This window comes from Setaria italica, chromosome II (assembly GCF_000263155.2).
Source record: "Setaria italica strain Yugu1 chromosome II, Setaria_italica_v2.0, whole genome shotgun sequence".
Classification (NCBI taxonomy): Eukaryota; Viridiplantae; Streptophyta; class Magnoliopsida; order Poales; family Poaceae; genus Setaria; species Setaria italica.
The window spans coordinates 11,085,019-11,101,185 of NC_028451.1; the positions used below are offsets into that span (position 1 = coordinate 11,085,019).

Consider the following 16,167-nt stretch of genomic DNA (forward strand, 5'->3'; position numbering starts at 1 on the left):
TGGGTCTGTGTCGGACACTTGCATGCTCCATGGTTCGCGTCTTTTCTACGGTGAGTCCAACAGGCCAACACGCCTTGCAGAGTAGTCTTCATGTTTGAGTAGGTTTCGGGTATGTTCCCTTGAGTTGGTCCGTAAAAGTCTTTTGGTGAGCCTGGGGGTGCCTAGCCGATACATCGGGATGCCAAGGTATCTAACTGGGTATGTTCCTATCGTGCAGCCAAAAAGCTATGAATATATCAACTCGTACTCCTTAGCTTGCCCAAAATAGAAGAGTTCTCTCTTATGAAAGTTTATCTCGAGAACAGATCATTGTTCAAACACACAAAGTAGTAACTTCATGTTTTTAACTTGCTCAATATCATGGTCCAAAAAGATCATAGTGTCATCCTTGTATTGCAGGATAGACAATCCATCTTCTATTAAATGAGGTGCAACCCCTTTCACCTGTCCATCCTCCTTTGCTCTAGAAATGATGATAGCCAGCATATCCACAACGATATTAAAAAGAATCGGGGATAACAGATCACCCTGCCTAAGTCCTTTCCTAGTCTGAAAATAAGAACCCATTTGATCATTCACCTTGATGCCTACATTCCCCCCTTTGGTGCAAGCTTCTATCCTAGTTGGTCTTGCAGATCTTACCCAATTAACTTTGCATTTTCCACCTATTATACCCGCAGCCCCGGTCCAGAAAAATTCCTTTCGCTTGTGGTCGATATCCTTCAGCACTTCTTTTGGGGCGTCAAGCGCTGAGAGGAGGTACACTGCCTACGAGGTTAGCACTGATTTTGCGAGAGCTAGACGTGCTGCCATGGTCATGTTCCTCGCATTCCACGCAGTAAGCTTGGTAATGGCCTTGTCGACAACATACTGGATGTGCACTCTTTTCAACCGCGTTGTCGTTAGTGGCAGCCCAAAATATTTGATTGGGAAGGTTGCTCTTGTGACTGGCAGATCCCCAATCATGTCGTCTAGATTAAGACCATAGCAGCTTATAGGCACCATGCTTGATTTCTCAAAGTTTGTTGTCAAGCCTGACGTCTCTCCAAATCTAGTGAGTAAGTCAGCAAGCGCCCTGATATCATCATTAGACGGATTTAGGAATATGGCTGTGTTGTCAGCATATATGGAACTTCGCAGGTTTAGAGATTTTCCTCTAAGCTTAGTGAGTAAGCTTCGCTCTATGGCAGCTTCAAGGAGGGCACGCAGTGGCTCAAAGGCTATGACAAACAAGAGCGGTGATAGTGGGTCACCCCGGCGTAATCCTCATTGGTGCTTGATGGGGCGGTTTGGGATTCCGTTCAGGAGGACCCTAGATGACGATGTGTAGAACAGGGATGCCATCCAATCACGCCATCATGGGGGGAAACCTAAGCACTCCAGGAGGGATAGCAGATAATCCCATCGCATCGAATCGAAAGCTTTCTCTATGTCTAGTTTGAGGAATAGTGTGGGTATTTTGAGCCGGTGGAACCGTCGCACCATATTGCGGATTGTCAAGAAATTGTCATGGATGCTTCTTTTCTTGATGAAAGCCGATTGTGCGTGTGATACGAGGGCTTTCATATGAGGCGCTAGGCGCAGGGCAAGGATCTTGGTAATTATCTTGACAAATGAGTGGATTAGACTTATGGGCCTAAAATCAGACGTTGCTTCAGCTCCTTCCTTTTTTAGCATGAGGATGATATTGGCCGTATTAATTAACGGGAGACTCGTACAACGCAGGTTGTGAAAACTGTTGGCTGCGTCGATGAGATCGATCTTTATTATATCTCAGCATGTTTTAACGAAGACACCTGTGAACCCGTCTGGGCCAGGTGCCTTATTGGAAGGCAGTTCGTCGATAGCACGCTTGATCTCTATTTCGAAGAAGGAGTCATCGATGCCCTGTAGGTCTAGCCTGGGTAAATTTAAATAGTCCCAATTGATGTCCTGTGATCTGCGGCCAGGGTGGCCCATCATCTTGCTGAAGTGGTCTTGTATTAATTTTGCTTTGTCGTCATTGTTAAAGGCCCATTGGGTGTGCTGCTTAATCCGCTAGATGTAGTTCTTTTTTCTTCGACCATTTATTTTCCTATGAAAATATTTAGTATTAGCGTCTCCTAGTTTGAGGTTTTTTATGTGCGATGCTTGCTTCTTCCTGTCGAAAGGCCGAGGACTCGCCGCTTCAGTTTTTGGCGTAGCGTGATCTCCCCCGTGGAGAGGACTCTGTGCTCCTGTGCCATGATCAGCCTGAGTATTACGTCTGATGCCATGAGAAGTTGCATCTTTGCGTTCGGGTAGAAGTTTTGGCTCCAGGTTTTCAGTGCGGCGGCTGTTTGCATCAGCTTGTAATACAGGCGATGGAAAGGTTCGTGATGATTACAAGACTTGTTCCATGCTTCAGCCACGGTGTCTTTGAAACGAGGGAGTTTCATCCAGAAGTCCTTAAATCGGAAAGTGCGTGGACGTCTCGGGCCGCTTTGATTAGACAGTAGCAGGGGGCCAGTGATCGGAGTGAGACGTGGAGAGGGCGTGCAAAACATGTGACGCAAAGAGATCATGACCTTCCGCATTGCAGAATATGCGGTCCAGCTTTACGAGTGTCGGGTTTTTTCTGTTCATTGCTCCAGGTGAATCTACGATTCTGTAGAGGGATCTCTAATAGTTCGCATCGTGTTAGTGTGTTCCTAAAGAGGCGCATTAGTCAATGATCCAGCCTTCCATTGTTTTTATCGCTGGCTTTGCAGAGGAGGTTGAAGTCCCCCATTATCACCCACGTGCCATTAGTAGGCCTGATGGAGAGCATTTCCTGTAGGAAGGCCTTTTTTGGCCCCGTCGTGATGGACCGTAGACATTCGTCAACCTAAACGAGTGGCTCTCTGTTAAAGAACCTGTGGCCGGCGCAAAAGCAAAGTTATTTAGCTTATAAGCTCCCAGGTAAGACGCCGTCGAGGGCCGTTAATGTTATGGAGCTTAGTTTCCTGTATGCATGCAATGCTGCACGTTGTATTTGCCATAAGCTGATCCTTACGCGCTTGTAGGTTCAAACCAAACCTCGCACATTCTAGCACAGGATATCCGTATCAGGGCCAATCATCAGGATAACATGTAAACTCAGGTAGAATGTAAGTCTGCGATGGTGGTGATTGAATCATCCACCGTCTACTTGCCGAGCAGTCACAGCGGCCCAAGCCCAGCAACTCGATCGATCGATCCCCTTTCGTGGTCCTCGCCCCAAATCTCCCCAGCCCTAGCTAGAGAATCGATCTAATACCCCAATCCGGCCGCCGCCGCCTCCTCCACCGAACCCCCTCAGATCCATGGCCGCCGCCGATGCTCCCGCCGGCTCCGGCGGCGCCCTCCCCAATTGGGTGATGCTGGAGCGCTTCATCTTCCGTAGGGACGACCCCCAGTCTTTCCGTGAGGACAAGAGGACCTCCGCGACCGGCGAGACCTCCGTCGGCGCTCACTTCCGCATCTCCTTCATCCTCGCCGAGCCCCCCACTCCCTCGCGCCTCTACCTCAGCTGGCCTGGAGGCCCCAAGCAGGAGATGATGTGCCACCTCGTGGCGGCCCACCGCAACCTCGTCCTCCTCAGGCTGGACTCCTTCGTCGACCCCTCCAACACGTCGCCGTTCGGCGAGATGGCGCACGACTACTTCATCTACTACGTCGCCGCCGACCCCCGCTCGCAGGCGCAATCCACGCCTGCTCTCAGACGGCTGCCAGGTTGCACCGTGCACAACGCGTATTTCGGGAGGCCGATCCCGATCCCGTTCTTGCCTTGGGGTGTTGGCCTGTTGTGCTGTGGTGAGGAGTTTGCCGTGGCGTATCTGAGTGTAGGCAGGCGTGACCCGGAGGCCGAGGCGCTGGAGGTGGAGTTGCGGGTGCTCCGTTCGACCGTTGGAGGTGATTCTATCGATGGTGGTGAGAAGTGGGAGGCCAAGTATCTTCCGATCCAGGGTCAGGATGATGTTGAAGGCATCGATCTGCTCGAGTGGAAGACAAACGAAGTGGTTCCCTTCAAGAATGCCCTGCTCTGGGTGGACTATAGCAAAGGTGTATTGTATTGTGAGGATGTCTGTGGAGACAGCCCCAAGGTCAAGTTCAACGGTTTTCCTCCGGATTACTACAGCTACCATTGTTACTCCAGCAAACATCCTTCAGGCTTCCCCGAGTTGTACCGCAGCTTGTGCGTCACCGAAGGTGGTCGCACGTTGGCATTCCTTGATGTTATCCGCCATGATGGCGCTGATGTAGGCCAGATGGTGCCTGACACTGGTTTCACCATCGTCTCCATGGCAGTGACGGAAACGCAGTCAGCCCATAGTTTTAGGGTTGAAGCAGATGACCTGTGGGCTACACCCCCCCTGAAGGATCACCTACATGAGGTTATGATACTCCCGTTGCTGAGTATGGATGATGTCAATGTTGCGCACTTTGTATTGTATGATTGGGCAGACTTGTCTGGCAAGTTCAAGGTCTCGCTAGTTACCATTGACCTGAGCACCAAGCGAGTGGTTGGCTCAGTTGTTCCATACATCGATGAGGGAGATGTTTCTACTGACGATGCTGATTTGGTCAAGGGTAAACCAAATTACTTTATGCGCTTCCTTCCAGCAGAATTCCCCAAGTTCCTGAATCTCCAAAGGTAATTACCACATTGCCTTCCACTCTAACTTGCACACAATAATTGCCATTACATGCAGTCTATTTTCTTTTTGTTGGCCTTAGCTTTTGCCGATCTTATTATTCAACCTTGGTGTCCTTGGAGTAATCTGGCTGAACTTGACCTTTCAATTTGAAGTGAAATTTTTAAATCCATTTAGTCAGACAAACAGGACAGCCAGGAATAAGAAAATTCTGACTGCTAGCACTGCACTGTATTTTCTTCACTATTTTGATTCTGCCTGTCCAATTATCGAATGATTTAGTTCAGTTATTACCAACAACATGGGACGCTTTAATTTGTACTAGTTGTATGCATATAAAACTTATATTTTACTCAGAGGGTCATGGCATGAGCCATAAATTGTATACATTCATGATCTATGTACCACCAACGGAAGTTCCAAATGCCGTCGATTCATTGAACCTCCGTTAGGCATTTACTAGTCCGTAGACGGCACTAAAATGGAATAGTTGGATATTGACTGAATTATGCTGAACTTAAATCTCCTAACCGACCTCAATACCAATGCGAGCACGAACAATCGAAATGGAAACGGAATTATTGTATTTCTCCAAGTTATATATTCAATTCTCTCCTGATCACATAGACATAAACAATAGATACACAAATTCATTATGATAACATTGATCATTAACATATAGAAGCTCCCACAAACAGTACTGCCACATTGTTCACATGACAATGACATCCTCATGTACCATCTCCTAACCAAAAGTATTCTTACATACAAATTCTCTATTTCTAGCAATGAACCAGATACTAGTCCAACTATGCTTCTGATCATATTAGCTTTCCATCCCTGCAAAAAGAAAATTTTGATTAAGCTAAAGGGTAACAGAAAATGCATCACATACATTCTGGTAGGCATATCTAAAGGGTAACAAAAATCTAACTGAGCATACTACATGATGCTGCCTCATACAGTAGAGTAGTGTCGTTGTCAGGATCAGCGGATCAAGACTTAGACTAGTAAATTTCTTTTATGCGCGTAAGCCTCAGATGGTTGCGTGGGAGACGCGGGTTTAGACTGGTTCGGGCAAAGGAAGCCCTACGTCCAGTATCGAGAATGTTCGTGTTGCCCACGCGGGGTTTTGTAGTAGGGGGTTACAGATGGACGAGAGAGGGACTGGTCCCAAGTCTCTTTGTGCTTGCGCTCCCAGGAAGAGTCGCTGTGTGCTATGGCTTGTGGGAGAAGAAGCTGATCCCCCCTCCGGCCTCGGGTTCCTCCTTTTATATCGCAAGGGGATGGCCGGAGTTACAGTTGGGATCGGGTAAAAAGGACTGTAAAGAGTAAAGCGTAGAATGGTAAAAGGTACGGCAGGAAGGAGGGGCAAGATCCTAGGCGTCCGATGCCTCTGCCGGCCCTGGACGAGTGCCGGCGCGCATGCCGGAGGGGGAGGTCGCCGTGTGCCAAGTGTGTCGACACGGAGTGCCCCCCGGGGGGCTTCTGAGCCTGCCCCCGCCGCAGCTTTGGGCTCGGCGCGGGGCGCTCCCCAGAAGTCTGCTCGGGGCGCTCCTCGGGGGTCCGTGGAGCCCGCCTCCACTGGCGTGCCCGCTGCCGGAGAGTAGCGAGGCGGCGATAAGCGGCCGTTGCCGGATGCCCCGGGGTCGGCGTCCGGCTCCGAGTCGAAGCGCGCGCGCCGCCCTTGCTCTTTGAGGGCGTAAGTTGGCTTTCCCTTGTGTGTCATTCTTTCTCCTCTTTTTTTTATTTGTTTCTGCTGACGTGTGGTCGTCGTTGTGCAGCACTTCTCCCCGTGGCCTCACCCTGCAGCTGGCGCCCAAGAAGGAGCTGCGGTTGTCGGTCTCCTCCGGGGGGCGGGCCGCGGCCCCGCCTACGGCGAGCGGCGGGGCTCCTGGTGCGGCCGCGGATCCCCCCGCGGAGGTGGCCCCTGCGGAGGCGACTGGCGGAGCGGTGGCGGTGTTAGCTGCGGGAGGTGGAGCGGGCTCTACTCCGCCTTCGGCCCCTCCGGTCGCCCCTTCAGCTCGGGGCGCGATCCCCCCGGGCTCTCAGGCCGGGGAGGTGATCGACCTCGACGCCGACGAGGTGGAGGAGACGGCGGCGACGGGAGGCAGGGTGGATGCCCCCGCTGCCGTGGCGGGATCAGAGGAGGAGGGGGCGCCTGCTCCCGGAGGCGCAGCGTCAGCAGAGGCAGCGGTGACGGAGGCAGGGGCCTCCGCCCCGGTCACCCCCGCGGGAGTGACTCTGGCGGCTGAGGTGGAGGTGCCCACAGGGGTACCGTTGGCGGCCTCGGCGGCGACGAGCGTGCAGGCGCCGGGGCCGTCGGCGGATCCGGCGGCCTCTAGCGTCGTGGTGCCGTCCTCGACGGCGACGTCAGGGTCGGCCCCTGTCTCAACCTCGGCTTCCTCCATCCTGAGGGCGTGGAGAGGGTCCGTCCTCAGCTGGTCATCCCGTGATGACCCGCCGAGGCACCTCTTCGCGCTGGACGACGCCGCCGAGTGGCATAGGTGGCAGGCGATGCAGGGCGGCGTCACCCAGGTTCAGGCGGCTCTGACTTCGGCGCTGGGAGTTCTGGCCAACACCGTGGTCCCTGGCAGCCAGGTATGTTATTCCTACTGCTTGGTGATGAGTACCTCCTTTTTGCCTTTTTTGCCTTAAACGGCGTATTGCTTTGCAGGCTCTCCAAGAGGGCAGCCGGGGGAAATCTGATTTCCTCCGGCGGCAGCAGGGTCTCTGGGAGCGTTTCAACACCGAAAGGGAGCGCACCAGGGACCTGTCCCTGCAGCTTGGCGCCGCCCAGGGGGCCGTCCGCGACCTGGAGGGGCGTGAGCGGGCGGCGTTAGAGGAGGCGCGGCGTGCGGAGGCCAGGCTCCAGGCCGTCACCGAGAAGGCCCGCCTCGACCTCGAGGAGTTCCAGGCCATCGCGGAAAGGGCTCGCCGCGATGCCGAGGGGCTTAAAGCTGCTGCTGCTGAGAGGGCCCGCCGCGACGCCGAGGAGCTGGCGCAGCTGAGGGGGGAGCGTGGAGCCCTCCGCACGGAGAACGATCAACTCCGTTTGCAAGTGCAGGGGCTTCAGTCCGCCTTGTCCCGCAGCGCCGACCGGGAGCGTGAGTTGAAGGCCCAGGCCGACGGTGAGGTTCTTTCCGTTCCTGCGTTCTTGTCTCGTTTGTGTTCTGCTCTTTTGACTCGGTGGGATTTTTTGGGTGGCTTCTGCAGGTGAGATCGCCAATTTGCGGGCTCTGCTCGACGAGGAGCGCGGCGAGCACGACGCCCTACAAGATGCGGTCCGCGTCGTCTGCGAGGACTTCGGTGTAGCTCCGGAGGAGGGATCGAGCTCTCTGCCGGCTCGTGTCCTCGAGGTGCGCCGTCGCCGTCGCGAGATCGCCGTGGACGCACTTTGCCCGTATGCCGACCCTGAAGCCGCCGCTCCTGCCGACCCAGAAGCCGCCGCTCCTGCCGACCCTTCTGCGAATTAGCTGTACCGGGCTCGCGCCCCAAGAAGTTTGTAATTATGTCAGTCCTTCAAACTTGTTTTGCGTTGGCCATACGGGCCTGTTCTTATGACTTTTCGTTGCACGAAAGAACCCGATTCCCTCTGTTATTCCTTTGGGCTCGAAAGCTTAGGATGCGTTGCCGGGTGTGTCAGTAAGTTTTGATGAGCGAAGGTGCCGTAGCCGCTGGGGCGTAGGTTTTTTCACGGTCCGATCACAACTTGCTTGAGCACCGTTCACGCATCCTTTTCTTTTTGGCATCCAAAGGTTTTCGAAAGGGAGAGTTCGGTCTGAGAAAAGAAAAAACCGTTTTGTTTTTAGGTGGTGCCCAACGGCTGGGGTTGGGACCCCTGATAGCCCCCGAGGGGTATGCGGTCCTGGAGCGAGGCCAGGGTCGGATACCCCTGAGCTTAAAAGAAAAGGCCTGAGCCAAGGTGGCTCAGGGTTTCTTTTTTCGCAGAAGAACAAAACTGGTAGCCCCCGAGGGGTATGCGACCCTGGGACGAGGCCAGGGTCGGATGCCCCTGAGCTTAAACGAAAAGGCCTGAGCCAAGGTGGCTCAGGGTTTCTTTTTTCGCAGAAGAACAAAACTGGTAGCCCCCGAGGGGTATGCGACCCTGGGACGAGGCCAGGGTCGGATGCCCCTGAGCTTAAATGAAAGGGCCTGAGCCAAGGTGACTCAGGGTTTCTTTTTTCGCAGAAGAACAAAACTGGTAGCCCCCGAGGGGTATGTGACCCTGAGACGAGGCCAAGGTCGGATGCCCCTGAGCTTAAACGACAGAACGGAAAAGACGGCAAGATTATGCATAACTTGGAAATAAAAGCTATGGGTAAAAGCGCCTTAGCTGTTCTATGTTCCAGGCGTTGCTGAAGATCTGCCCGTCGGGAGTTGCCAGCTTGTAGGTGCCTGGCCGTAGCACTTGTACGACGATGAACGGGTCTTCCCATGGGGGAGTCAACTTGTGCCGACCCCTGTTATCTTGGACGAGGCGGAGCACTAAATCACCGACGTTGAAGGCGCGACCTTGTATCCTGCGGCTGTGGTAACGCCGTAGGGCCTGCTGGTACTTAACTGAGTGTAGTAGGGCTACATCTCGCGCCTCGTCGAGTTGATCTTGCGCGTCCTCGAGTGATGCCTGGTTTCCCTGTTCGTCGTATGCTTTGACCCTTGGCCCGTACTCTAGGTCGGTGGGCAAAATGGCCTCTGACCCGTAGATCATGAAGAACGGGGTGAACCCCGTCGCCCGGCTGGGGGTCGTCCTCAAGCTCCAGAGGACCGCTGGGAGCTCCGCAACCCACCGTCCGCCGAACTTTTTAAGGTGGTCGAAGATCCGTGGCTTGAGACCCTGGAGTATCATGTCGTTGGCTTGCTCGACTTGCCCGTTCATGCGGGGGTGCGCCACTGCCGCCCAATCCACTCGAATGTGGTGGTCGTCGCAGAACTGGAGAAATCTCTTCCCAGTGAACTGCGTGCCGTTGTCGGTGATGATGGAATTTGGGATCCCGAAGCGGTGGATGATGTTGGTGAAGAACTGTACCGCCTGCTCGGACCTGATTTGCGCCACTAGTCTTGCTTCGATCCATTTGGAGAACTTGTCGACAGTGACGAGAAGATGGGTGAAGCCCCCGAGTGCCTTTTTGAAGGGTCCGACGAGGTCCAGCCCCCAGACCGCAAACGGCCACGTGATGGGGATGGTTTGCAACGCTTGCGCGGGCAGGTGAGTTTGGCGGGCAAAGAACTGGCATCCTTCACAGGTTCGGACTACCTGGGTAGCATCCGCGACCGCGGTTGGCCAGTAAAAACCTTGTCGGAAGGCGTTGCCAACAAGTGTCCTTGGCGCAGCGTGGTGACCACAAGCCCCGGCGTGGATATCCTGGATCAGCGCCTTTCCCCGCTCGATCGGGATGCAGCGCTGGAGGATCCCAGTGTGACTTCTCTTGTAGAGCTCCTGGTCGATGATGGTGAAGGATTTCTCACGGCGTGCGATCCTGCGGGCTTCTGTTTTGTCTGCCGGGAGCGTGTCGCGGACAAGGTAGTCGAGGTACGGGGCTCTCCAGTCGGTCGAGGGGTCGGCCCCCGCCGCGGGGCCGCCGCGATTTCCATAACCACGGGGTCGGATGGCTTGGCTTCCAAGGCCGGGTCGGGTAAGGCAGCGTTGATTCCCTCGGGATCGGTGCTCGGGTCCGGGATAGGTGGTGCGCTGCCGACCTCCCCCGGCTTGGGTCCCGACCCCAGGGCTGGGCATGCCTCGCCGACCCCTGCTGGCTCCAGATAACGGATTGAAGGCTTCAGCTGGTCGCTAACAAAAACGCCGTCGGGGACGGGCATCCGGTCGGACGCCGCCTTCGCTAGCTCGTCAGCGGCTTCGTTGAAGCGCCTTGCGACGTGGTTGAGCTCCAACCCGTCGAACTTGTCCTCGAGCTTATGGACCTCGTTGCAGTAGGCGGCCATTTTAGGGTCATGGCAGCTCCACTCCTTCATGACTTGCTCGACGACCAACTGAGAATCGCCCCGGACGTCTAGCCGACGGATTTCCAGCTCGATGGCGATGCGGAGCCCGTTGAGTAGGGCCTCATACTCAGCGACATTGTTGGATGCAGGAAAATGGAGGCGGATCATGTACCTGATGCGCACGCCCAACGGAGAGACGAAGACGAGGCCTGCTCCGGTGCGGGCCCTCATCAGTGACCCGTCGAAGTACATCGTCCAGTACTCCTGCTCCTCTGTCGCCGACGGTGCTTGTACCTCCGTCCACTCGGTCACGAAGTCGGCAAGTACCTGGGACTTGATGGCGGTACGGGGGACGTAGGTGATACCTTGGTCCATAAGCTCAAGTGCCCACTTCGTGATCCTTCCTGTTGCATTTGGGTTCCGGATTACTTCACCAAGCGGGAATGAAGAGACGACCGTTACCGGGTGGGAGGTGAAGTAGTGACGCAGCTTCCTCTTCGTGATGAGGACGGCGTAGACGAGCTTCTGGATCTGCGGATATCGTGGCTTGGACTCGGACAAGACTTCGCTGATGAAGTACACCGGGCGTTGTACCTTAAGAGCGTGCCCCTCCTCCTCCCGCTCCACTACTAGGGCCGCGCTGACCACCTGGGTGGTTGCCGCGACGTAGAGCAGAAGGGTCTCGCCGTCGGCAGGCGGGACTAGAATTGGAGCCTTCGTCAGGAGGTCCTTGAGTCGGTCAAGTGCCTCCTGGGCCTCGCTGGTCCATTCGAAGCGGTCAGATTTCTTCAGGAGCCGATAGAGAGGGAGTCCTCGCTCGCCGAGGCGCGAGATGAAGCGGCTTAGGGATGCTAAGCACCCCATGACGCGCTGCACTCCCTTTATGTTCCGGATTGGCCCTATGTCGCTGATGGCCGCTATCTTCTCCGGGTTCGCCTCGATGCCGCGCACAGAGACGATGAAGCCTAACAGCATGCCCCTTGGGACACCGAACACACATTTCTCGGGATTGAGCTTGATTCGCTTATCCCTCAGCCTTTCGAAGGCTAGCTCTAGGTCGGGAACGAGCTGGTCACCCTTCCTGGACTTAACCACGATGTCGTCGACGTAGGCCTCAACGGTCCGCCCGATGAGATCCCCGAAGCACTTTAGCATGCATCTCTGGAAGGTAGCCCCCGCGTTTTTGAGGCCGAACAGCATCTTAACGTAGCAGTAGGGACCAAAGGGGGTGATGAAGGAGGTAGCGAGCTGGTCGGCCTCTTTCATCGCGATCTGGTGATAGCCAGAATATGCGTCGAGGAAGCTGAGGGTTTCGCACCCGGCGGTTGAGTCGACTATTTGATCTATGCGTGGCAAAGGAAACGGATCCTTTGGACACGCTTTGTTGAGACCGGTATAATCGACACACATCCTCCATTTCCCATTCTTTTTCGGTACAAGGACAGGATTGGCTAGCCACTCGGGGTGGCGCACTTCCTTGATGAACCCGACCACCAGGAGCTTCTGGAGCTCTTCACCAATGGCCCTGCGCCTTTCTTCGTCGAAACGGCGCAAGCCTTGCTTCACTGGTTTGGAGCCAGCCCTGATGTTCAAGGAATGCTCGGCGACTTCTCTCGGGATGCCTGGCATATCTGAGGGCTTCCACGCGAAGACGTCGCTGTTCGCGCGGAGGAAGTCGACGAGCGCGCTTTCCTATTTGGGGGATAGGGCCGCGCTGATCCGTACAACCCCGCCATTGGAACAACCTGGATCGAGAGGGACTTCTTTGATACCTTCGGTGGGCTCGAAGGAGGTGCTCAATTGCTTGGCGTCGGGCCGATCTTCGATCACCTCAGCAAGCTGGACCGCCATGTCGCTGGTGACGGTGATGGCCGCGGCGTACTCGCAACACTCCACGTCGCACTCTTATGCCTTCTGGAAGGTTGTGCCGACAGTGATGACCCCGTTGGGCCCCGGCAGCTTGAGCTTGAGGTAGGTGTAGTTGGGGATGGCCATGAACTTCGCGTAGCACGGCCGTCCCAAGATGGCATGGTAGGTTCCGCGAAACCCTACCACCTCGAAGGTGAGGACCTCCTTCCTATAATTGGAAGGGGTCCCAAACGTGACGGGCAGGTCAATCTGCCCAAGAGGCGTCGCCTGCTTCCCTGGCACGACGCCATGGAAGGGTGCCATGCTGGGACGGAGGCGGGAACGATCGATCCCCATAGCGTCGAGAGTCTCGGCGTAAAGGAGGTTGAGGCCGCTGCCCCCATCCATGAGTACCTTGGTGAGGCGCGTCGTACCGACGATGGGGTCGACGACGAGAGGGTAACGCCCCGGATGCCGGACGCGTCCAGGGTGGTCGGACCTATCGAAGGTGATGGCCGGTCCGGACCAATCGAGGAAGGCCGGAGTCGCAGGCTCGGCCGCGTAGACCTCCCGGCGCTCCAGCTTTTGCTGGCGCTTGGTGTCGTACGCTGCGGAGCCCCCGAAGATCATGAAGCAGCCATCAACTTTAGGGAAGCCGTCTTCCTTCTCTTCGTCGCCCTTCTTTTCCTCATCGGGCTTCCGCTTCCGGTCACCTTTCACCGGATTGCCCACAAAGTACCTCTTCATGAGGTTACAGTCTTTGTAGGCGTGCTTGACAGGGAACTCGTTGTTCGGGCACGGCCCCTCGAGCAGCTTGTCGAAAAAGCCGGGAGCGCCTTCGGGGGGCGGCTGCCCCCGCTTGCGCTCGACCGCGGCCACGAGGGGGGCCTCGCGCCGCTGCTTGCCCTTCTTCTTCTGCTGGCGGTTGGAGGTGCCTTCGTCGGCGTCCTCCTCTCGTTTCGCCTTGCCTTTGGAACGATCGAAGATCGCTCCGACAGCCTCTTCGCCAGAGGCGTAGCTAGTGGTGATGTTGAGAAGCTCTTCCGTGGTTCGCAGGCCTCGGCGCCCTAGCTCGTGGACAAGGGGTCGGCAAGAAGTCCCTGCTAGGAAGGCTCCTATGACGTCGGCGTCCGCGACGTTGGAGAGCTCGGTGCGCTTTCTGGAGAAGCGCCGGATGTAATCCCGGAGGGATTTGTCCGCCCCCTGACGACAGCTCCGGAGATCCCAGGAGTTGCCGGGGCGCGTGTATGTCCCTTGGAAGTTTCCTATGAAAACCTCTTTTAGGTCGTTCCAGCTGCGAATGTGTCCCGAAGGGATATGTTCTAGCCAGGCTCGCGTGGAGTCTGCCAGAAAAAGGGGTAGGTTGCGGATGATAAACAGGTCATCGTCCGCCCCGCCGGCTTGACATGGAAGCCAGTAATCACTGAGCCAAACTCCAGGATTCATCTCCCCCGAGTATTTGGCTACACTCGTGGGTTGCCTGAAGCGCGGCGGAAAGGGCGCATTTAGGATGCGCGCGGAAAAGGCCCGAGGCCCGGCCGCCCCTGGGCTCGGGCTGCGGTCTTCCCCGCTGTCGTAGCGCCCACCACGGTGGACGTGGTAGCCTCGATCTGCCCCATCCCCCTGTCCGCGAGGGAGCGTCTCCGCGCGTTCAGGGTGTCGCGGGCGTCGCGGATGAGCCCGACGCGCTGGTGGACGGATCGAGCCTCGCCTACCGCGGGTGGCGGGGTTCGTCAGGCGGACGCGGCCTGATTCGCCCCCAGAGGGGGTTGATGGACAGATTCCCCCCGCCGTTCCGGGGGCGTGCCATGCGTCGCCTGGCTGGCGTTCTGCCCACGTCGCCGAGACGCTGAACTTTCCGCCTGCTGGACGGCAGCGCACTCGAGCAGGTTGCGTATCTCTTGGCGTGCCCGTCGCTCCTTGGGCGTCGCTGGCTCGGGGAGCTATCAGAGCAACACCGCCGCGGCGGCGACGTTTTGGCTAGCGCGGGCAAAGAGCGGCGGACGCTCTCCGTCCGCACAGATGCGTTCCTGGACGTCGCGCGCCCGTTGTCGCGCTCCCCCCTCGTGGTGGGGGTGCTCTACCTCTTGGCGAGCGCCCGCGTGCGCTTCTGGTTGCCGAGAGCACTCTGGGGCCCTGGGTAAGGCTCCAGTTGTAGCTGCGGTGCGCGAGGGGGAAGCCCGTTGTCTCCCTTCGGCACCATCGCCGTTGGACCCTTCGGAGTGCGCGTCGACCACAAGGCACTCGTGCGAGGGGCGGGGACTCCCGCTGCTGGAGCCAGCGTCGGAGATTGTCCTCACCGTGCCTACGAGCTCGTTGCTCTCGGGCGATGTGGTCAAGGACCGCGCTAGGAGGCGACCGTAAGCCCCCGTGGCGTTGCGTAGCCCGAAGGGCTGTCCCTCTAGCGAGGTCCTCCTGATGGGCGACCGGCCGCTCGCCGCCGTCCTGGCAGCGGGGCCGAGGGTAGCAGGACGTGCGGGCAAGACGAGGACAGGGATCAGCTCGGTCCCTTTCCCGGTGGCCAGGAAGTCTAGGCTCCCGAAACGGATCAGGGAGCCCGGAGCGAAGCTGCTATCGTAATTGGCCATCTGGGGCTGGAGATGAACGCGCAAAGGTCCCCTACCTGGCACGCCAACTGTCGTTGTTAGGATCAGCGGATCAAGACTTAGACTAGTAAATTTCTTTTATGCGCGTAAGCCTCAGATGGTTGCGTGGGAGACGCGGGTTTAGACTGGTTCGAGCAAAGGAAGCCCTACGTCCAGTATCGAGAATGTTCGTGTTGCCCACGCGGGGTTCTGTAGTAGGGGGTTACAGATGGACGAGAGAGGGACTGGTCCCAAGTCTCTTTGTGCTTGCCCTCCTTCGCGGCTTCCAAAACCGCGATGTACTCAGCTTCTGTTGTAGAATTGGCCACCGTCTTCGGGTTCCTCCTTTTATATCGCAAGTGTTGGAGGTATGCCCTAGAGGCAATCATAGAGATGATGATATTCCATTTGTATCCATGATTTGTATACTGTGTTCATTGAATATCCATTAAAGGCTACTTGAATTGATTTGCAATTATGTGAATTGTATGTGAAACTCTTTACTTGTATGGTTATTCTAAAGTTGTCCCTAGTCGGAGTTCATGTGAGGACACACATGAATATTAGACTAGCACATGTATTAGTTGATGACTATGTTTCACAAGTCATGGACATGGAGATGTTGAACTAATAATGTGGACACATGTGGAGACATGTGTTAGGACTGACCCAACACGAGAAGTAGTTCTCTCTTTAAACAACATATACGCTTTGTCCTTAGACCTGAGATTGTCGCATGTATTCTAGATGTGGATTGACCTACTTAGGGGCTATCAAACGCTACGCCGTAACAGGGTAGTTATAAAGGTAGCTTTCGGGTTTGTCAAGAAGCATGCTATGAGACATGGTCAATCAAGATGGGATTTGCCCCTCTCTGATTGAGAGTGATATCTCTGGGCCCCTCGAGTGATCGGATCAGAAAATGCATGGCCATGCTACGTACGGTTAAGAGTTAACCTACAAAGGGATTCCGAATCACAGGATCGAGAAAGAGCGATCGGCTTGAAGCTAGACCAAATATCGTGAGGCAAAGGGAATAACATGTATATTATGTTGTGATGGTTCGTCTCATATGATCTTCGTGTGCGTATAGGAGTTGGCACGTCTTGCTAGAGCCCGCTACCGACTATTGGGCCGAGTAGGAGTACTCGGGCCAT

The 16,167-nt window shown here is 55.8% G+C and overlaps 1 protein-coding gene across 1 annotated transcript; it reads left to right on the top strand.

Annotated features, from left to right (window-relative positions):
- The first annotated feature begins 3,036 nt into the window (after positions 1-3,036).
- LOC101753878 lies at positions 3,037-8,235 on the top strand. The gene is made up of 4 exons (XM_022824095.1): positions 3,037-4,633; positions 6,419-7,235; positions 7,312-7,765; positions 7,851-8,235. The coding sequence occupies exons 1-4, from the start codon at positions 3,303-3,305 to the stop codon at positions 8,108-8,110; spliced, it is 2,862 nt and encodes a 953-aa protein (XP_022679830.1). The 5' UTR covers positions 3,037-3,302; the 3' UTR covers positions 8,111-8,235.
- Positions 8,236-16,167: the final 7,932 nt, after the last annotated feature.